This window comes from Notolepis coatsorum (assembly GCF_963971535.1).
Source record: "Notolepis coatsorum genome assembly, chromosome: 15".
NCBI classification, from domain to species: domain Eukaryota; kingdom Metazoa; phylum Chordata; class Actinopteri; order Aulopiformes; family Paralepididae; genus Notolepis; species Notolepis coatsorum.
The window spans coordinates 44,650,102-44,674,235 of record NC_140179.1 but is presented as its reverse complement, the minus strand read 5'-3'; the positions used below and the strand labels follow the sequence as shown (position 1 = coordinate 44,674,235).

The following is a 24,134-nucleotide window of genomic DNA, read 5'->3' as shown; positions in this document are numbered from 1 at the left end:
TCAGGCCTGTAATATTATATAAATGTTAGTTTGTACAATCTCCTCCAGCCAATGACGTTCCTGGCCAAATTCCCAATCTGGTCTCTGACATCAAGGCCACATAATCATCCCTTCCCCTTAATTGGCTGATATCAATCCCTGTCTCCTGAGCCGTTCAGCTATTGTGTAGTGTGATGTGTGCCGGGTGCTAGTGTATGGTAGCCATTGATAAGAAGGAAAAAAACGTAGGTGCATGTATTTATTTGCAACATATAAATGAATAATGTCGAGTGGACAATCTGGACGTGACACTCTGAGGGAACTGAGACAGAATGAAAGTGAAAGTGTTCAGCAGCTGGATTGTGAAATAAACAGGCAGAGATAGATACAGAGAGAGGACTTTGGAATGATAGAAATTGAAAACAGAGTGCAGGGAGAATACGCCTATATTAGTCTGACGGGTGCATGTCAGGAAAGAGCCTGTGTGTGTTTGTGTGGCACCACAGCAACTTCACCCTTGAGAGAAGCATAGCTACTTTAATTACCGTCAACCGTAGTCAGCTGCTGTAGGTCGCCATAGTGTAGTAACAGACGGAGAGCATAGTGTAGTAACAGACATAGAGAGAGCATAGTGCAGTAACAGACGGAGAGCATAGTGTAGTAACAGACAGAGAGAGAGCATAGTGTAGTAACAGACAGAGAGAGAGCATAGTGTAGTAACAGACAGAGAGAGAGCATAGTGTAGTAACAGACGGGGAGAGAGCATAGTGTAGTAACAGACAGAGAGAGAGCATAGTGTAGTAACAGACAGAGAGAGAGCATAGTGTAGTAACAGACAGAGAGAGAGCATAGTGTAGTAACAGACGGAGAGCATAGTGCAGTAACAGACAGAGAGAGAGCATAGTGTAGTAACAGACGGAGAGCATAGTGCAGTAACAGTCAGAGAGAGAGTGTAACTGAGGGGTACAATTCCCTGACTGTATTACTAGATATGATACTTACTACCACTACCTTTGTACTTAATATTCGGCCACCCAGTACACGGCATAAATATATTATCATAAACACTCTCACGTAGATGAAACGGATCCAACACAAATGTACGAAGTCGAAACAGGTCTTTATTTCTACACAGCGATGGTGTGTAGAACAAGCACTTAATCACTTAATTACATTTATGAATTGAAATAGTATGCACTTTTATGGCAAAGAGTATTCGTCGGTATATCAATAGAGAATGTCCAATCTCTGAAGGCGCAGGTGGTAAATATACGACCTGGAATAGTTAAGGAATAACAGCAATGATACTTTAATGATTATATACTAGATACACTAGAGGGGGTTAATCCGGTCGCTTGTAAGCCGACAGGAGTAGGGGGGGGGGGGGGGTAGAATCCGGCTGCCTCGTCCGGCCAAGGGTATCCCAGGTGAACCCACTGTAGTGCTGTTCAATGCGCCGGCGATCCTTGGACCACAGATGAAAGCAGGTGGACTCTTTGTGGGCCGGCTCTCTCCGGTCCACGGGGGAGAGACGTGAAGCGACCTCGTCTTGCAGAGCGTCTCCTCACCTTGCGTCCTCTCCAGGGGGGGGGGTTCCAACACACGGCAGTGTCGGGGGTCTTTATCCATGGAATAATCAAAGTATACAAAGCATAATCCGTGCCTGGGAAGGCGGGCTGTCGTCAGTCGAATAATCCGGTATACAGGTCCACTCGCTCGTCGGCTCTGGGGCTCCTCGGGTGCAGCTTCACATGGGGTCAACCACCCTGGGTAAGCAGCCAGTTCTCTGCCCGAAACGATGGGGTACTGACTACGGTAGTATTCTCACCGCACGAAGCACTATATATTAACAGACTATTATTAGCTTAATAGACTACGTCCAACTCGACGATATAGTGCCAAATATGACTATTCAAATATTAATATACACGATGTCTCAATACCGATGGTAGGCGAGCTTGGCCTTACTCCCACACGTGGCGTCGCGGGGAGGCTTTACGTCTGTGACTCTATTGGAGGGTAAGAAACTGGACTGAAAAGAAAGTCCTACTTTAGTAGCGCAGTATATATACGCACTATGAACAAATAGTCCCATTAGTGGTGCGGTAGCCAGATTCCTACGCGGAACTAGGACTTGTTCGTACATGTGGAGCGGTACGTTTGAACTGGGTCTGAGGGGTATGGCAGCCTGGCACCAAGGTCTCGACCAATAGTAGAATGGAGACTATTATGGGATGTTCAGTAGGCTAGAATGGATATTCAATGCATATTGTACAAGGAATATACAAGGGATATCAGGGAATATTAGAGAATATACAAATACAATTAAATATATATATATAAATAAATATATATATTCGGTTTAATCTGGCCCTTCACAACAGAGAGCATAGTGTAGTAACAGACGGAGAGCATAGTGTAGTAACAGACAGAGAGAGAGCATAGTGTAGTAACAGACAGAGAGAGAGCATAGTGTAGTAACAGACGGAGAGCATAGTGCAGTAACAGACAGAGAGAGAGCATAGTGTAGTAACAGACAGAGAGAGACCATAGTGTGTGTGAGTCAACTCAGACTACCATTGACCTCATCCTGACCTCTGACAAGTCCAAGATCTCTAATAAAGGGGTTATAGCATGCGGGTTAAGTGATCATTAGTGATGCACCGTTGTGAAAATTGTGGCCGATACCGATAACCGATATTAATATTGCTGTTCTGGCCGATACCGATATTTACCGATGTCGATATCTCTGTATAGAAAACACTTTTTTATGATAATCAAATAAAGAGCTATTTTCCAAAACGCATAATTTTTTTTACTTTTGTAACTTATTTTCAGAAATGACTGATATTTTGAAACTATTTAAGGCCAAAACATGTAAAAAGAAGAAAAAAAAGAGTAATTTTTCTTTTTTTTTTTTTTTTTTTTTTTTTATCGGCCCTATCTTGATATCGGACCGATACCGATGTGTAAAAAAACGGCCATATCGGCCGATATTATATCGGCGGCCGATATATCGTGCATCACTAGTGATCATTATATGATATTCTGTACCCGCAAAAAGCTAAAACAAGAGGCTGGCTGTCACAAACAGTCACATCTAGAGACCTCAAAACCTACTCTAGCGAGGCCTTTAACCTTGAACTGGAGGGTCTGGACTGGTCAGATGAGCTCAATGGTACACTGGTTGAAGAAACATGGCTTGGCTTCAAAACCAAATTTTCAACGATACTAAACAACATGGCCCCCCTAAGAACCACCAGGGTAAAAAATCGCGCGGAGCCGTGGATGCACGCTGAAATACTGACCGCTATGAAAACCAGAGACAAAAAATTCTCTGAGTTTCGTAAAAGTCAGTCAAAGCTTACCATAAGCACGGGCAGTGAACTCCAAGCCCACGTGACTGAACTCAAACTGGAAAGAAACAGACTAAGAAATGATGTAAACTCCATGATCAAAACAGCAAAAAAAAAATCATCAATGACAAAACCGAGGAAAACAAAAACAAACCACGTGAGCTTTGGAAATTACTCAATAAACATAAAGACGGACAACACGCTCATCACTGATGAATTGAAAATGGGGGACCCTGATGTAAACAAGACGAAAGTCTTTCTCTGGTCTGCATCCCCTTAACAATTGTGTGTATTGAGCTGTACTGTATTGTACCCATTCTGCAATCTGTTAATAAAGTTTTCAATCAATCAATCAATCAATCAAACAGAAAAGCTGGATGTAGCCAAGTACTTAAATAGTTTCTTCACAAACATAGCCACAACACTGGTAAACAAACTACCCTCCCACTCAGGGCATTATGGGGTAGAACACATAGTAGCATACTACAAGAACCTAGGGGTCCACAAAGACGACTTCAAACTGGAAACGGTAACAACAGATGAGGTACTCAAAAAACTGAGCGCCCTCCAACCTAACAAGGCCACTGGCCATGACAACATCCCCTCCAAATTCCTCAGAGACTCAGCAGCCGCCATCACCCCAGTCATCACACACATAATCAGGCATTAAAGCGTTCCGTCTTGGGACGGATATCCGTCCATTTGATTTGGAGATTCCGTCATTTGATTCGGAGTCGTGACGGATTTTAACCTGAGCCAATCAGAGGCGTCAAATATCCTTTTTTCCCCTACCGCGGCCGCACCAAACAGTCATTTGCGAGCAATCGGCAAATTCTCAGGCAAATGCAACCAACCAGAAGGCGAGATTGTTCTGAGTTTACAGCCCTTTCACCCGCCTCCGCTGTGCTCAGCACCAATGGGAAGCGCCCATTTTGAGACTCTCTAGCGTCTAGCTCTACTCGCGAGTAAACTTGACTCATCAACAACATGCGGCAACTTTTACGAGACCGTAAGTTCATTTGACTTATTCTAGTCTAAAGAAACATATATATTACTATTGCTATTGATAAATCTAGGTAACGTGAATGCCACAAAACGAATGCCTTTTGTTAATCAGAACGTTATTTACGCGACAAGCAGTGTGTTGTTGTCGTTGTTGTTGTTGTTGGTGGTGTTTCGTGTGTGTGCTTGCGCCGCTCGCTTTCTGATAAATGTATGAATGTTGATAAATCTAGATAACGTTAATGCCACAAAACGAATGACTTTGTTAATCAGAACGTTATTTGCGTTATCAATTGTTTTTAAGCTCAATAAACGTCTTTCTCCCATTTGTCCGGGAGATCTCTGGGTAACAGTACTGTATATTTGCATATCATATATGTCACAAATGTAACATTACTATATACCTGTATGTCATGTATGTCACTATGCATTGAAAACGGGGGACCCTGATGTAAACAAGACGAACGTCTTTCTCTGGTCTGCATCCCCTTAACAATTGTGTGTATTGAGCTGTACTGTATTGTACCCATTCTGCAATCTGTTAAATATTGATTGATTGTTATTAACAGATTGCAGAATGGGTACAGTACAGCTCAATACACACAATTGTTAAGGGGATGCAGACCAGAGAAAGACTTTCGTCTTGTTTACATCAGGGTCCCCCATTTTCAGTTCATCATAACATATATGACACGCATGACATACAGATAGACAATACTGCTACATCTATACATTTATGACATACCAGATTTACAAATACAGTAGCCTATTGTTTGTGATACAAAAATAGTCTAAAAAGAGTATATACATTTGACGAAGAAACTGTACATTGGAGGTGGTTGGGTGGGATGGGGGGGGGTTGTAACTATACATTGGATTATCGACAAAACCTTACTTGGTCCCAAGAAGAGGGTCTCGTGTATTAAATAAAGTTTTCATTCATTCATTCACTCTGGATCTTGTAAATCCAGTAGCAATACACACAATTGTTAAGGGGATGTAGACCAGAGAAGGGCGTTTGTCTTGTTTACATCATCAGGGTCCCCCATTTTCCATTCATAGTGACATTTATGACATACACAACATACATGACATTTATGACATAGGGACATACATGCCTTACAGGTATATAGTAATAGTACTGTTACATTTGTCACATATACGATATGCAAATATACAGTACTGTTACCCAGAGATCCTAACAGTAAATATATACATATGATGAGGAGGAGACTGTACATTAGGAGGGGGTGAGTGAGTGGGTGGTAAACAGGGAGCGAAATTAACTTTTTGACTCACCGGCCAGTGGCGGGTAGATGGGAAGAGTCTACCCGCCAAGCATATTTCTTACCTGCCAACATTTTTTTGATTAAAAAAATATATATATATATTTTATATAAAAAAATTTTTTTTAAATAAAATATATATCATATAATCATACTTGTAGTTGTATTATCTGCGAGACATCGCCACCACGCAATAAGTCAAAATGCTTGCTATCTGCAAACAGCTCCACTGTCTGTGTGTGTATACTTGAGTAGCCTCCAGCTCCAGCAAGGATTCTCCGGCCCTGCAGCTAGACCCTATATTCAGCTAGACCCTACATTCAGCATGCAAGGATTCTCCGGCGATGCAGCTGGACCCATTTATAACGTTACTGTTCTTGTGTCAAATCACATTCAACATGCCCTCAGCTAGAATACGCATTCAATCAATGTTATAAGACATTGATATCAGGAGCTATCTGTAGCTACTGCTAGCCCGGTAGATAACGTTAAGACAATTTAGTTTACTGGGACAGATCGACTAACGTGAGCTAGCTAACGCGAGCTAACGAGGGAACGGAGGTATTACGCACTCGACTATTGCTGGAGCATTTGTTGATATCAGCAGCTATCAGTAGCTAGCCAGCTAGATACCGTTAGACAATGCCTCGTCATGTATTAAACTAAAAGTGAATAGTTGACTGGGTCATTGTTTAAACAGTAACGGAGGTCCGCTCTTCTAGAGCAGACTGCCTGTGTTGACATGAGCACTGCGAGCAGAAGCCCTTAGCCAATAGTATCCCGCTGCAGGGCTGGGCGGATATGACTCGTTGCCACGTTTTTTTTCAAAATAAGAGTATCATACGAACCTAATTGTTGCTAACTGCCAGAGCCATCGATATTATGACTGGAGATGCGCTTGGGGCGGAAATGAGACCCGCACAGATTTTCAAAATAAGAGTATCGTTATGAACTTGATTGATTACACGTCACACGGCGGGCAGCCCTCTAAGTGTCAAGCGCCAACGGTAAAAACTGACCGCCCCTGGCGGGCGGCAGGCTTTAGTTTCGGTCCCTGGTGGTAAATAAATATATACAAACGGTGGGGAGGAGACTGTCCATTGTTGTTGTGGCATAATTGCGAAACGTGTTTAGTCCCTTGTTTGTATGATAACAAGCCGTTTAGTTCATGGTTCAAAGTGGGGAGGGGTGCTAGCTCGCCATCAATCAGAAGCTAGCCACAAGACTTGCATTCACGCTAGGGCTGTCTTAAATGCTTCGAAGCTTCGAACGTTCGATTCGATGGCACAAGCTTCAAACATTAAAAAAAAAATCGAAGTTTTAAAAAAAATAAAAATAAAAAAATTCAAAAAAAAAAATTCTAAAATTTTTTTTTTTACTTCGATGTGTGTGTGTGTGTGAACTACCCATCCCAGTTAGGACAGCCGAATCCCGTCCAATCTTTCGCCGTCGACTAAAGACTCACTTCTTCAACCATTATCTGAAATGATAAAAAAAAAAAAAAAAAATCTAACCGTGACTAACCTTACTGTCATGCACTTGTCCTAATAAACTAACCTACACTGTAACACGCAACACTTTGATGAACATTGTTACTCAGCTGATAGAGTTGTACCCTTCTTGCTGTCTTGTCGTACAGAACTTGTAAGTCGCTTTGGATAAAAGCGTCAGCTAAATGACTAAATGTAAGTGTGTGTGTGTGTGTGTAGGTGTGTGTGTGTGTGTGTGTGTGCGCGCACCTTGTAGAATTCCACACATAAGAAAGAAAGATACTGGGATGAATAAACAAAATAGGAAATAAAATGTAGAAATGCATGCAATACATAAATAAATATGAATCTCCATATATGAAATATAACATTTAGATAAGGTGCTACTGAGATGTTTTGGTGAGTTCTTTGTTTTTTTGTGGAAGTTGCCCTTCTTAAAAATGCATGAACATTCACTGATAATTGGTCTGTAGTGGAGTCTACAAGGTCTACATTGCCGGACCATGTAGAATCCGGACCTTGTAGACTGACATAATTCTGTGCATAGTTTAGTCTACACAGGCCATATTTCAAATAATCAAAATCTTACTTCATTCATCTTAAGAAGAAGCTTCTATCCCCAGGCCATCAGGCTGCTAAACGAACAATGAATGAACACTACACAACAACAACCACCAAACGCACATAGCACACACATCCACACGCACACACTCACTTTAAACAAACACACTGTAGCACCCACTCCACACACTTATAGCACACACCCACTTTAAACAAACACACTGTAGCACCCACTCCCCACACTTTATATTTATGGATGAAGGATTGCACTACAACTCGTACACCTTACTGTAAATTGTACCTAAAATTGTACCTCATCCCATTTCTGCTTTGCACTAGATAGTACTGTACATTAGTACACTGCATAGTATTGTGTATTGTATATTATATGGTAACTCAGAACATTGTACATATGTCTATACCGAACACTGTGACCTCATTTTCTTCTTCTAAATTCATGCTATATTATGTTATTATGTTATTTGATACTATCTTGTCTAGCACAGTCTCTGGAGCGTAACAGTAAGAAGCATTTTGTATGAAAGTATTCTGTACTTCTGTATGACAACTATTAAAGAACTTGAACTTGAACTTAAACATTCTTGATTTGGGGGATTGGTAGTTCCCATGAAATCTGAAGTTGTTCAAACGACAACAGCGATCCACCTTGAATTAAATCACACAGCCGAGTGAAACCTTGTTGGATGCGTCAGTCACGAAAGGGGCTACTTAATTAATTAATCCAACCCACTTTATTTATAGAGCACATTTAAAAACAACAACGTTTACGAAAGTGCTGTACAAGTCCCACAACATAAGATAAAAAAAAAAAATTAAAAAAAAAAAATCTCGAAGCTTCGAATTAAAATCGAAGCTCGGCCCCGAAGCTTCGATTGCCAAAAAAAGCTTCGAAGGTCAGCCCTAATTCACGCTCTCCAGCACACAACAGTAGGGTCTATAGTCACAGTCAGGACAGTAGGCTCGCTCTACAAGTAGGCTCCCTTAAAACGCTAACGCTATTAAAAAAAAATACAGTAGAGGTTAAAATAAGAATATGACTTGGCCAGAAAAAAAGTTCAGTCAGGAGAATCTTTTTTGCTTTAATCCCTGCACATAATAAACCTCTCCATAAAACAGGGACACGTCCCCAAGGACTTCAAAATCGCGAGAGCACAAAAAGGCAGTAAATTAGACCCAGGCAACTACCGCCCTGTTTCTATCCTTGCCTCCATCTCGAAAGTCATGGAACATTTTTTATACGAACAGGTCGAAAAATACCTCGCGGAAAAAAATCTAATCTACGAATTCCAATCTGGCTTCAGAACATCCCACTTAGGGCTGGGCGATATGACGATATTATATAAATATCGGGTACAGTTCATTAACGATACACTTTTTTAACGTATTGTGGATATCGTGATGTTTTGCCCAAGAGGATTGTGTCGCGTCAATCTGGTCCACACCCGTTCAAACTTTTGAACAACGCCGCCCCCACACACACTACTGCATCAAAGTTACTAATTATTATTAACAAAGGCATTCGTTTTGTGGCATTAACGTTATATAGTTAGTTACACGTTCAATAACATTAGCGTATTTACCCAAACATAGCAACGTCCGATGACGACATAGATAGCAAGCGTTACTGTTCATATCTCAGCCCGTGCGGAGTTGTGCATGCCCATTCTGCGGTCTGTTAATAAAGTTTTCAATCAGACAGATGTATGGAAAGGCTTTTATTATAACATTCGTTGCAATAAAATCATTATGGCTTGTTTAGTCATGCTGCGGTGCGCTGGTAATCACTCGTCTGCCGCAGGGAGCTGTTGTTGTCGTTGAGCTGAGCTCAGCTCTCGTCAAAATCAATTGCGGAAGTAAAAAACGCATAGAGCTTGCCGATTGGTGCTAAGAACAGCAGGGCGGGTTCAATCGGTGTGACGTAATTGGCAGACTCGACTGTCAATCAAAATTATGCTGTTGCCGGCTGAATGATCGAATGAATGAGAACGTTATTAACGATTGCAGAATGGGTACAATACAGTACAGCTCAATACAACAACAGTGGACTGGGGGATGAAGACCAGAAAAAGACTTTCGGCTTTTTTACATAAGGGTCCTCCATTTTCAATTCATCAAAACATTTAGAGACATACAAATATACAGTAGTTTCATAAAAATGCTAAAATGCTATTTATTGATTGATTGATTGATTGATTTAAAACTTTATTAACATATTGCAGAATGGGTACAGTACAGCTCAATACATACAATTGTTAAGGGGATGCAGACCAGAGAAAGTCTTTCGTCTTGTTTACATCAGGGTCCCCCATTTTCAATTAATCATATAATATCTCATTGCTAAATATATGCAATATATAATCTAATAATCCAATAATCTAAATCTAATATATAATATAAAAATGCTAAATGCATGGGTATTTTATTTAGTCTTTAATGTTAGCTTGCAAACTCAAATACTGTCTTGGTAAGCCTCATAATGAATTGTTTGGGGAAAAAAATAAAAACATCGTGACGTGTATCGCCGAAAGGTCAGAAAATATCGTGATATCATATTTAGGCCATATCGCCCAGCCCTCCCACTCCACTGACGCATGCCTTCTCTATTTAAACGACCACATCAAACAAGAGGTGGACGACTGGACGCGGGCAAATACTGCAGCATGGTCATGCTGGACCTACAAAAGGCCTTCGACACTGTCAATCACACCATTCTGATTGACAAGCTAAAAGCAATTGGTTTTGATAGTCTATCAGTGAGCTGGATGCAATCCTACCTGGAGGGGAGAGAGCAGATGGTGGAGGTAAACGGTACCCTATCCCCCCCCCCCCCCTCACAGTAAGCTGTGGTGTTCCACAAGGAAGCATACTAGGTCCGCTACTGTTCCTAATTTATGCAAATGACATGTCATCAGCTTGTGACTGCAACTTGTTCCTGTTTGCGGACGACTCAGCCCTGCTGGTCTCTGACAAGAACAAGTTACAGGTTGAGAAAACCCTCAGCTCAGAACTAGGCAAAATCTGCATATGGCTCGCTGATAACAAACTATCATTACACATGGGCAAAACAGAGTCCATTCTCTTCGGTTCAAATAACAAACTCAGCAAGACCGACGGCTTCTCAGTTACAGTGGGTGACAATATTGTCACAAGGAAAGAAGATATTACCTACCTGGGTTCCATCCTAGAGGCAAATCTTTCCTGTGACAAAATGGCATCCAATGTAATAAAAAAAAGTCAACCAACGAACTCGATTCTTGTACCGGATCTCCTCACTGGTAAACAAGAATACCCTGAAGACTCTGGCAGGAGCACTCATTCAAGGGTACTACGACTATGCTTGTACCTCATGGTACCAAAGCACCTCAAAGGCGCTAAAAACAAAATTACAAACATCTCAAAACAAACTGGTCAGACTACTGCTTGACCTTACTCCTAGAACCCACCTCACCCCTGCCCACTTTGACAACCTAGGATGGCTTAGAGTAGACGACAGAGTACAGCAACTTGCAATGGGCCTGGTCTACAAGATACACTACACGACCAAGGTACCCATGTACATGTCAAAATACTTCCCAAAGGTCAGTGAATACCACGATCACAACACCAGAGGGAGCTCCACAAATCATGTTAAACCCAGATTCGGCTCAAACAAGGGACTAAACACGTTTCGCAATTATGCCACATCAATGTGGAACGCCCTACCCAAAGCTGTAAAGGAATGTGAATCACTACCCACTTTCAAAAACACTCTCAAAAAACACCTAAGGGAGACTGCAATTCGAAACTGGCCACTGTAAATGTCCGAACACAACCCCCTCCAATGTACAGTAAATTACCAAGTATGGTCTTGTCAATATTCCAATGTACAGTTTTGTTTGTACAGTGTACCCCACCCATCCCACTCCTACCCAACCCCCCCCCCCCCCCCCCCCCACCCACCCAACCACCTCCAATGTACAGTCCCCCCCACCTACCCAATCCAATGTACAGTTTCTATGTCAAATGTATATACTTTTTTTCTGGACTCTTTTTGTATCACAAACAGTACTGTATTTGCAAATCTGGTATGTCATAAATGTATAGATGTAGCAGTACTGTCTATCTGTATGTCATGTATGTCATATATGTTACGATGAATTGAAAATGGGGGACCCTGATGTAAACAAGACGAAAGTCTTTCTCTGGTCTGCATCCCCTTAACAATTGTATGTATTGAGCTGTACTGTACTGTACCCATTCTGCAATCTGTTAATAAAGTTTTCAATCAATCAAGACGGAGAGCATAGTGTAGTAACAGACGGAGAGCATAGTGCAGTAACAGACAGAGAGAGAGCATAGTGTAGTAACAGACAGAGAGAGAGCATAGTGTAGTAACAGACAGAGAGAGAGCATAGTGTAGTAACAGACACGGAGAGCATAGTGTAGTAACAGACGGAGAGCATAGTGTAGTAACAGACAGAGAGAGAGCATAGTGCAGTAACAGACAGAGAGAGAGCATAGTGCATATTAGTGCAGTAACAGACAGAGCGTTATATCTATTCAGGTACAGCAGGGAGCTATACTGAATATGAAGGTATACCGTCCCGTCCATGTAAAGGTATGGATTCTTAAAGAAAATGGACCATTTTGAATGACATGACCTGTGACAATTGTATTACAAGAGACGACTACAAAAAAATCTATTTGGTGGTGCAAATAAACAAAAGCGAGTGGTTTACAAGAAGCCAGACAAAATTAGGGATGCACGATATTGATTTTTTTGACACCGATACCGATAACTTTATGCTCCTCAAGCCGATACCGATAACCGATATTTATTGTATTATAATATTTTTTTTAACTGTATATATATATATATTTTTTTTTATCAAAAAAAATAAATAGTATTTATAAGCTCCGACGTCATCGGTACTGCTATCGGTACTCGAGAAATTATGGAGTTTTTTTTTTGAGGAATTTAAACGTCGCAAACTAATCTTGTTGGCCGTTTTCTATCTCTCCTCTCTCGGTCTCTCTCTGCCTGCGCGAGCCGGCTGTGCTCTTACACACTCACTCACTCACTCACACACTCACTCACTCACACACACAGCTCTGCTCTCGACAGCACGTGTGTGTGTGTGTGTGTGTGAGAGTGAGAGTGAGAGAGAGCACAGCCGGCTCGCGCAGGCAGAGAGAGACCGAGAGAGGAGAGATAGAAAACGGCCAACAAGATTAGTTTGCGACGTTTAAATTCCTCAAAAAAAGTCTGGGTCTATTTTACTAAAGTCGATGCTGACAATGCTCGTTGCCACAAGTGCAACAAGACATTTGCCAGTAATGTATAAGCGCTGGTACTTGTCAATGTGGCTGGCGGGGAGCAGCTAACATTATAGCTCAGAGTAGAATAATGGCCGACAATCCGGAGGTAAATAAACGAACAAGAGCTTCTGATTGGTGGTAAGAAGAAGAGGTGGGTGCAAGCGGAGGGACGTAATTGGCAGATCGACTGTCTGTCTCCGAATGTAACGTGACTACGTCACAGCCAAGAAGGGGAGCGCTGGATTTGTGAAAAACTCCCTGTTCCTAAACCACACGCTATCAGTTTTACCACAGTACTGGCAAAACGGGAGGAGGCTATAATAAAAACAAGCGCCCTTCATCCAAATCCACCCACACCGGATTTCTTTTAACCAAAAAATTTATTATATGTTATCGGAGCTATCAATAACGTTATCGAGTTTATCGGGATGATGTCATAATTGCTGATATCGTGCATCCCTAGACAAAATGAGCGAATATTGAAAGCTTCAGTAGAACGAAGGTAGTGGAACGACAGCTGGATCCCTTCAATAAACGTTATTATACCTAATGCTTTCAGGAGATAAACCCTTTCATATGTACCCGGACAAACGCGGTTATCTCCGAAACGTGCTGCCATCATAAAGTTTATTGAGTGTCTCAAGCTGCTCTCCTGAGCCTTGATTTGTGTTCAGAGCCGTCTGGGGTTACTGGGAGTGATCCTGTCCTACCTCCTAATACCCATCTACTGCCTTCACTGTAATCATAACCACCTACCTCATCCTATAGTCTACCCATATATTCATGTTTACATACCGGTATGATAGCCATATACAATTATACCGTATATATTTATCTACAACTGTTTGGATATATCTGCATATATCCCTGTTCACACACCTGTATACATACCTGTGTATTATATCTATATCTGTATATATCCCATACCTACCTACTCTTACTAGTTATACTACTGCTGGCCAGTATGGCTGCTACTAGGGGTGGAACGGTTCACAAAATCGACAGTTCGTATCACGGTTTTGTGGTCACGGTTTTCGGTTCGGTTCGATGTACGTTGTTTTTTTCTTTTCTTTTTAACACTCAAAATGTAAACATACTTCTCATTTATTTAAAAATAAAAAATGTACCTTAAATAAATAATGTTTGGCACACAAAGACCGAACTGACTGAAAAATATAGGCTACATTTGTCAAAGTATTAACTTAGTGCACTGCAAACAAACAAAATAATGAAACCTTTCTATTTTTGTGGCCACATTATAGACAAAGGCCATCAACATAAAGTATGCATATGCTCAACCAGCACTAGACTTTCCTTTCTTTAAAATAAACACAAAAAAACAATGTCAACAATGTTTAAATTCCCTGATTATCAGTTCTTAATGGAAAGATTAGTTTTCCGCTTGAAATTAAAGTGCAGTATTTGAAATGAAAGGAATATATCAACTATCCAGTTCGTTTTTATAGTGTAACATTTTGCTACTTAAAATCATTGGACAGAGAGCCTCAGCCCCCCCCCCCCCTTTCCTCCCTAATGGAACTCTGCTGTTTTCTCTTTGCCTCTGAGCAGGGTTAGCTTAGCTTAGTTAGCGTTAGGCATACAGGAATGGCGAGGATGCAAAGCATTTTAGATGCATTGGACCCGTTGCGTGTCAGTGTTTATACTCCTCTGTTTAGCCCCTCGCGGCTCTTTTTGACAGCCTACATGTAGCCGCAACATATGGTGTGGGAGCCTGGGAGGCATGATGATGGATGGTAGAGCATTTATTCTGTTTATTAGGGGTGTGAAGGTACACGTACTGCACACTACATCACCCCTGAGTGGAACATGGAAAGCCAAACTTTCCCCCACTGTACCGAAAACCGTACCGAACCTTAACTTCAAAACCGAGGTACGTACCGTACCGTGGTTTTTGTGTACCGTTATACCCCTACTGTTTATATATATATATATATATATATATATATATATATATATAATATGGGTGGGAGGCATGATGATGGCCTAGATGCAACTGGCTGGATGATGATGCAGCAAAGAAACGCTGCGTTATTTATATTACTATGGTATAATAGTATAGTTATATAGTATGTGTCTATATTTATATTCTGCTTGTGTGATTAAAAAAATGTATGTAAATAAATGTACCTTTATTTACTCTGGGTAGCTTCTCTGACCACGGATGCTCTTTTTCAGCAACACTCACTGTGTCCACTAGGGGTGTAACGGTACACAAAAACCACGGTACGGTACGTACCTCGGTTTTGAAGTCACGGTTCAGTACGGGTTTTCGGTACAGTGGGGGAAAGTTTGGCTTTCCATGTTCCACTCAGGGGTGATGTAGTGTGCAGTAACTAATTGTACTTGTAGGGCTGTCAACGAATATTCTATATTGAAATTAATAATTGACTTGTACATTTTTACTGTCGACCACTATGAGCTGTCCAGTATGACCACAGTCTGACACTGTCGATCACTATGAGCTGCCTGCCCAGTATGACCACAGTCTGACACTGACGATCACTATGAGCTGCCCAGTATGACCACAGTCTGACACTGTCGACCACTATGAGCTGCCTGCCCAGTACAACCAGAGTCTGACACTGTTGACCACTAGGAGCTGCCCAGTAGAAGACCTAGGAGAGGTAGAGAAGACCTTAAGTAAGGAGCTTCAGAGTGTGGGAACATGGCTGGCCGACAATAAGCTGTCTCTCCACCTTGGTAAAACTGAGGCCATACTTTTTGGATCCAAAGTAAAGCTGCGAAGGTCCCCAGGGCTGAAGATCCAGGCAGGAGAGTCGGTCATTGCTGGTAATGATTCAGTAATATATTTAGGATGCACCTTGGACGAATGTCTCACAGGGGAGGCTATGACCTTGAAAGCCCTGCCTAGGATAAGCCAAAGGACCAAATTCCTAGCACTTAAGTCGGAGATGTTGGATAGAAAAACACTTAGGATGTTGTCAGGTGCCCTGATACAGAGTCATTTTGACTACGCTGCCTCCTTCTGGTACAGTAGTGCACCCCAGAACATTTTTAATAAATTTCAGACTGCCAAAAACAAATTGATTAGAGTAGTGTTAAAGCTTCCTACCCGCACTCACCTGGATGTAGCCATATTTAATCAATGAACTGGCTCCCAGTGGGCAAAAACGGGTTATTCAAATCAAGTTGGGCCTTACCCATAAAATAATGTATAATAGGGTCCCCTCATATCTCTCAAATTATTTTATGTGCTTTAGGGACACCCACTCCTGTGCAACGAGGGGCAGTTTAACTGATATCAAACTGTGCATTTTCAGTAGCTCAATGGGGAAAAATACCTATGAGTGGAACAAACTCATAATAACTAAAAATGATTGTCTCAGAAAGATTTTTTTTTAAAGATATGAATAAATGGCGTAGTCACGTAGGATGATGATATATGGGGGGTGCTGTGTGCTGTAGACTTTGTGTTTTGTTTGTGTTATTGCATTTATTTTGTATTGTATTTATATGTCTTATTTGTGCATGGTGGATACTAGTCATCTTGTCCATTGTGAGGACCACAATGGAAATAAACCGTAAGGTTTTATTGTGTTTTAATCCTCGACGATTTTAGATTATATGTGATGGCTGTACATGTGTGTACCGGTATTGTATGTCATTTTGATTGTCAAATAAATTCAATCAATCAATCAGTACAACCACAGTCTGACACTGTTGACCACTAGGAGCTGCCCAGTACAACCACAGTCTGACACTGTCTGTCGACCACTAGGAGCTGCCCAGTACAACCGCAGTCTGACACTGTTGACCACTGAGCAGTTCCACTGGAGTAGTTGGGGGTTAAGTGCCTTGCTCAAGAGCACGTCAGCGCTTGGTTTATTGAGAGACAGGAGAGAGTTATTCATTCACTTCCCCACCCAGATCTTTCCTACCAGTCTGGGATATCAAACCGGCGCTGACCTTCTGGTCACAACAGCTGGTGTAACTGGGTCTGAGTGCTGAGATGAGTGCCTGACTGATTGTAACTGGTTCTGAGTGCTGAAATGAGTGCCTGACTGGTTGTAGATGTCTTTTATAGACGGTTTCACTGGAATGCTGTTGCGAGGGGCCAGTTTGGACCCATGTTTATCTCCTGTCAGTTATTGATATTAGCAAACGTTGCTGCAACGGCTAATACACTCGGGTCCATTTAGAATGTTCATGTTGTCAAGTTGAAACCTATCAAGGACATTTAAGGGGCACTTAACTGAAAAAAAATTCCTGTTTATTTTGCACATAATATAACACGCCCCAAGGCTCTAAACTGTTTTGCACACAGTGATTTAGTTTGACAGTTAATGAGTTTGAATATGGCCACCAGTGAAGTCATCAGAGGACTAGGGTTGGGTACCGTTCACATTTGAACTGATACTGGTACCCGACGGTACCTTTTTTTCGGTACTTTCATTATAACAAACATTTTATTTCTGTTGTAAAACTAAACTAAAGTCTAAACTTCTCAATTTCAACATTGATATCACACCACACAAACTAAAACCCCTACCTCCCTCTCCAAAACCATTCCTACAACCATTTTTTAATGTTGCATGATCATGTATACATTTATTATGTTTTATTCTTTTTTAAGTTTAAACATCAACATTATCTGGCTATAGGGCGGCCGGGTAGTGCAGCGGACTAAGCGTATGCCTACCACCACAGAGACAGTGGGATCGAATCCAGCTGTGGTGCTTCCGGGTTGCTTAATCATTTTAGGTAACCAACTTGCGTCTAGCCACGCCCCCGCGGCAGCCGCGGCATTATGCAGCCATAATTCCCCCTCTTTTAACATCGACGGTTAGCTCAACTGGTTCGCCGCCTTGCTGTGGATCCTGCGGTGCGTTGGTGACAAGTTCGAATCCCTTCAATTTTTTTTTTATTTTTTTTTAACGTGCGTTCTTTCGCCGGTTAAGTTTAGGCATTGTTTCGGAGTTGGTTAAGTTTAGGCATTGTTTCGGAGTTGGTTAAGGTTAGAAGGGTTAAGTTTAGGCATTGTTTCGGAGTTGGTTAAGGTTAGGGTTAAGTTTAGGCATTGTTTCAGAGTTGGTTAAGGTTAGGGTTAAGTTTAGGCATTGTTTCGGAGTTGGTTAAGGTTAGAGTTTGTCGCAGAGCATGGCAATAGAATGCAGCCTATTTCCGCACTGCCGCTCTCGCGCTGCCGCGGTCACATGGGCGTCGTGGCCAATCAGAGAAACGCTGAACACAAGTTGGTTACCTAAAATGTTGACGCTTCCGGGTTGGCTGACCGTCCATACTAACACAATTGGCAGTGTTAGCGGGTGGGAAACCCGGCGAGGGTGGGTCCTGGTCATTGTAAAACAGTGACTCCTACAGGTCGGTCAGGGCGCCTGCACAGCGAGGGAGGGAAATGGTGAAGGTAGTGTCATAGTGTGACCTCCCACGCGTTACACTTCACCAATGAGAGTTCCCGCTGCCCTCATCTGGTATTTCCAAAGACCAGAGAAAGGACACGCATGTGCACGAGCACACACACACGCACAGAAAGGGAGAGTGGCTTATAGCGGACTTAATGATTTTAGAATATTTCAGCTAATGAAATTAAATGTGTATTATCATCAACTATCCAGTTCGTTTTTATAGTGTAATGTTTGGCTACTTTAAATCATTGAGCTGAGAGAGGGAGAGAGCTCTGAATCCTTGTGTTGTGTTAATTACAGCTCAATGAAATGATGTACATGGACATATAGAGGAATTGCTATCATTCCATTGAGCTGTAATTGTAATAAACACAAGGATTCAGTGTCCTCTGGTGGCCATATTCAAACTCATTAAGTCCCAATAACTAAACTAAATGAATGTGTGCAAAACTGTTCAGAGCCTTGGGATATGTGTGAGATTATGTGTCAATTAAATCGTGCCATGTTCTCAGCTTGAATACACAGTGCAGATGCGCTGGCAGATCGAGACCGTTTAACGAATTTAGTTTGCTCATAAAATGCTTAAAATGTTAAATATATGAATTCTCTTTTTGTCCTATCCACTATCCTGTGATTATAAAAGAGCTTCAAGCCCCTCTAATACACAGCATGAATGGCTCGCAGATCAAGTCAGTTTTCTCATGTTGAATAATAAGTAGTAGTGTGTGTGCAATGGTGTGTGTGTGTTGTGGTGAGCTCATTCAAGGAGCACTACAAGCGTGCATGCGTGTGTGCGCGCACACACACAGTTTGTTGTTTTTGTTCTATTAGTGATTTACACACTTTCTCAGTTGGTTCATTATAAAAGATACAAACCTGAAAACAAACGCACAAGGACCACAGTAATGAGACAGGAGGAACATATTGTTTTGCACTATAATGGTAAAATTGTTATTTAAAAATGTGCCCCTAAAAATATTCTCTGCCCCTAAATTTCTCATTTAGGGGCAAGTGTGCCCCTAGTGAAAAAGCTTAGCGTACAGCCCTGCTAATGTACAGTCTCCTCCCCATATGTATATAATCTCTGTTAGGATCTATGGGTAACTACTGTATATTTTCTCCCGCCCACCCACCCCCTCCTAATGTACAGTCTCCTCCCCATCATAATGTATAATCTCTGTTAGGATCTATGGGTAACAGTACTGTATATTTGCATACCGTATATGTCACAAATGTAACATTACTATATACCTGTAGTATGTCACTATGAATTGAAAATGGGGGACCCTGATGTAAACAAGACGAACGTCTTTCTCTGGTCTGCATCCCCTTAACAATTGTGTGTATTGAGCTGTACTGTATTGTACCCATTCTGCAATCTGTTAAATATTGATTGATTGATTGTTATTAACAGATTGCAGAATGGTTACAATACAGTACAGCTCAATACAGATCCTTAAGAACTTCTACTAATGTACAATAAATAGAGAGCATCCTGACTGGCAATATCACCTCCTGGTTTGGGAATAGCACTGCACAAGACCGAAGCAGACTACAAAGAGTGACACGTTCAGCCGAACGCACAATTGGAGGTGGACTTCCCACTCTCCAAGACATTTACAACAAGCGGTGCAGGGGTAAGGCTAAGAGAATTATTAAGGACTCCAGCCACCCAAACAACTGCCTCTTTGAACTGCTGCGGTCAGGCAAGCGATACCGGAGTCTCATGGCAAGCACAGAAAGACTCAGAAGAAGCTTCTATCCCCAGGCCATCAGGTTGCTCAACGAACAATAACACTATGCAACAACCATCAAATGCACTCACAACACAACACACACATCCATACGCACACACTCACTTTAAACAAACAACACACTGCAGCACCCACTCTCCACACTTTAGAACACCTAGACACACTTTATATTTATTGGTAAAGGATTTGCACTACAACCCATACCTCAGTACACCTTACTGTAAATTGTACCTCATCCCATTTATGCTTTGCACTATATAGTATTGTATATTAGTATATTGCATAGTATATTGTATATTGTACGGTAACTGAGTTACTCTATTCTGCATCAAACATTGTACATATGTATATACTGAACACTGTCTACGTACGTGACTTCTATTTTTACATGCTATACTATTTTATTTTATACTTATCTTTTGTCTAGCACAGTCTCTGGAGCGTAACAGAAAGAAGCATTTTGTATAAAAGTATTCTGTACTATGACAACTATTAAAGAAACTTGAAAGAAACTTGAAACTACACACAATTGTTAAGGGGATGCAGACCAGAGAAAGACTTTCGTCTTGTTTACATCAGGGTCCCCCATTTTCAATTCATCATAACATATATGACCCACACGACATACAGATAGACAGTACTGCTACATCTATACATTTATGACATACCAGATTTACAAATACAGTATTGTTTGATACAATAAGAGTCTAAAAAAGAGTATATACATTTGACGAAGAAACTACATTGGTGGAGGGGGGGGGGACTGTACATTGGAGGGGGGGGTAACTGTACATTGGATTATCGACGAAACCGAAACAAGTAGGCTCCCTTAAAACGCTAACGCTATAAAAGAAATCCAGTGGAGGTTAAAATAAGAATATGACTTGGCCTGAAATCAGTCAGGAGATTTTTTTGCTTTAATCCCACTGTGACTTGTTCACAATATCCAGTAATAAGACATCAAATTATAACATTATGTTGACATATTTCTCACGTATCATCAACACATAACATCATTGCTTCTTCCAACATGGAGGACAGATGGGCATTCCAAACATTCCACGAGAGGCCTCGTCCATTCTGTACTGGGGGGGTCTCTGAGACAAATTGTTATGATGATCAGTCTAACATGCATCCATTCAGAGTGTCTGTGTTAATGTGCTGTACTTCCTCCTGTGTTCTCTCCTCCCCAGGTGACCCATTACAAGCAGTACCCTCCCAACACCAGTAAGGTCTACTCCTACTTCGAGTGCAGAGAGAGGAGGACGGAGCCGTCCAAGAACAGACGAGTCAAATATGATAAAACAGTCTTTTACGGCCTGCAGTACATCCTCCACAAGTACCTGAAAGGTAAGGCTTATATACAATGTACAGGTGGCGTGAATACTTTCCTTAAGCGGGTTGTACTTTTGCGTGATCTGATTGGCCACTGACGTTTCTGGTCATGTGACATGTGCGCCAATCATGTGACGGCAAGTTCTGCCACTGGTTAAGCTTAGGCATTTTTTCGAAGTTGGTTAAAGTGGAAATGAAGCAGTGCGATAAATACATATTCATATCATCACATTAGTATTTAGATAAGCCACAGAAAAAATCACGTTATAAAAATAAGCAGTTTCTAAGAAAAAACGATTTGTTATGTGCATTTTTGAAGCATTTATCATTATGGGCGCGGCCATTTTGTTGCTGACGTCATGGGGCTTGTTTGGTGTATACACTGCTGGTTAGCTGCCTATAGTGAATGGGTCAGTCGGTAAATAAAATGTTGCCTACAAAACAACGGGACCGCGGTGGTTCTGTTTGTATTGCTCCTGGCTGTTCAAACTAATTTTACCATGTGAGAGAGAGGAACGCTGGTTAATTTCCACAAACTACCAGTGAAAAAAACAGTGTTGTTGGCATGTTGGCTCAGGCTGGCTGCACTCAGGCGGCGTGATCAGCCTGTTGGACAGGGAATGAAGATCCCCAGAGAACACTTCATTGCCTCGGATTATGTTGTTGGGGGTGGAAGGTTTGTCCAGAAGACCACTAATCAGCTGAAGCCTGATGCGGTTCCCTCGGTCTTCGACAGACAGACCGGCGTTAGCTCTCGGGAGCGATGGCTAGCTAGTTAGCACCAGCCGGGGACCGGCGTTAGCTCTCGGGAGCGATCGCTAGCTAGTTAGCACCAGCCGGGGACCGGCGTTAGCAACCGGGAGCGTCGCGGAGCATTCAGCCTGCTGGCTACCTAGATCCACTTCAACCAGCGTCGCGGAGCATTCAGCCTGCTGGCTACACAGCTTGTCGGTGTGCTGGAGCCTCGGCAAGCTAACGGTAGCTGGCTACACAGCTTGTCGGTGTGCTGGAACCTCGGCAAGCTAACGGTAGCTGGCTACACAGCTTGTCGGTGTGCTGGAACCTCTGCAAGCTAACGGTAGCTGGCTACACAGCTTGTCGGTGTGCTAATAGCCTCGGCAAGCTAACGGTAGCTGGCTCCAGGCTATTAGCACATCGACAAGCTGCTGGAGCTCCCGACGCTCGGCTGGTTGAAGTGGATCTAGGTAGCCAGCAGGCTGAATGCTCCGCGACGCTCCCGGTTGCTAACGCCGGTCCCCGGCTGGTGCTAACTAGCTAGCGATCGCTCCCGAGAGCTAACGCCGGTCTGTCTGTCGAAGACCGAGGGAACCGCATCAGGTTTCAGCTGATTAGTGGTCTTCTGGACAAACCTTCCACCCCCAACAACATAATCCGAGGCAATGAAGTGTTCTCTGGGGATCTTCATTCCCTGTCCAACAGGCTGATCACGCCGCCTGAGTGCAGCCAGCCTGAGCCAACATGCCAACAACACTGTTTTTTTCACTGGTAGTTTGTGGAAATTAACCAACTTTCCTCTCTCTCACATGGTAAAATTAGTTTGAACAGCCAGGAGCAATACAAACAGAACCACCGCGGTCCCGTTGTTTTGTAGGCAACATTTTATTTACCGACTGACCCATTCACTATAGGCAGCTAACCAGCAGTGTATACACCAAACAAGCCCCATGACGTCAGCAACAAAATGGCGGCGCCCATGTTGAAAACAGGGATATTATATTTGATTTTTCAGACAAATAAGATAGATTTCACATTTGATTATAGAACCCTGTCTTACACAAGGTACACAACAAACAAACTAGGATCACATTGTTCACTGCTTCATTTCCACTTTAAGGTTAGAGTTTGTCTTAGAACACCAGCCCTGATTCCAAACTCTAACCTTAACCAACTTCGAAAGAGTCGCCTAAGCTTAACCAATGATAAACTAGGCATTAGGCAGTTTGCAGGCTGTTAGACCCGGAAATAGGCGCAACACTTGCCGTCACACGATTGGCACACATGTCACATGACCAGTAACGTCAGTGGCCAATCAGATTGCGCAAACCGAACGCGGAAGTACAACCCGCTTAGGGAAAGTATTCACGCGTACAGGTGATTGAACTGGATATAACATTTATAAATGAGTACTACTGAGTAATAGTGCTAATCAGATGTATGTACAGTATTATTATGTACAGTGATAAAGGTATAAAGACACTATGGTATGTAAGTCATATTGGCCAGCAGCATAACTATTAAGAGTAGGTTGGGATATATGTACATATATAGATATAGTAATATCTACAGGTATGTAAAAAGGATTATATGCAGACAGATAAATATATAGACAGTAAATATAAATATATGGTATATACAGCATTATTGTACATGCTATCATACAGAGTTATATGGGTTATATGCAGGGATATAAATAGGTATATAGAAAGGATTATATGCAGGTACTGTATATTCAGACAGACAAAAAAATATATATACATATATACTATAAATATACTTACTTACTATTAGGGCTGGGCGATATGGGGGAAAATATGTTTATTACGATATTCAGAAGCCCTTTTTAGATATCGATATAGGCAGGAAAATCACCTGAGATAATCCATTTGATGTTTATTATATTGGTCCT

The 24,134-nt window shown here is 41.9% G+C and overlaps 1 protein-coding gene across 1 annotated transcript in view; it reads left to right on the top strand.

The window, feature by feature from the left end:
* Positions 1 to 24,134, top strand: part of nampt1 (nicotinamide phosphoribosyltransferase 1) — a 66,958-nt gene that overhangs the window by 2,761 nt on the left and 40,063 nt on the right. Inside the window, exon 2 of the mRNA XM_084331157.1 lies at positions 21,346 to 21,502. Coding sequence (XP_084187283.1) covers positions 21,346 to 21,502 — 157 coding nt within the window. The remainder of the gene's footprint in view (positions 1 to 21,345; positions 21,503 to 24,134) is intronic.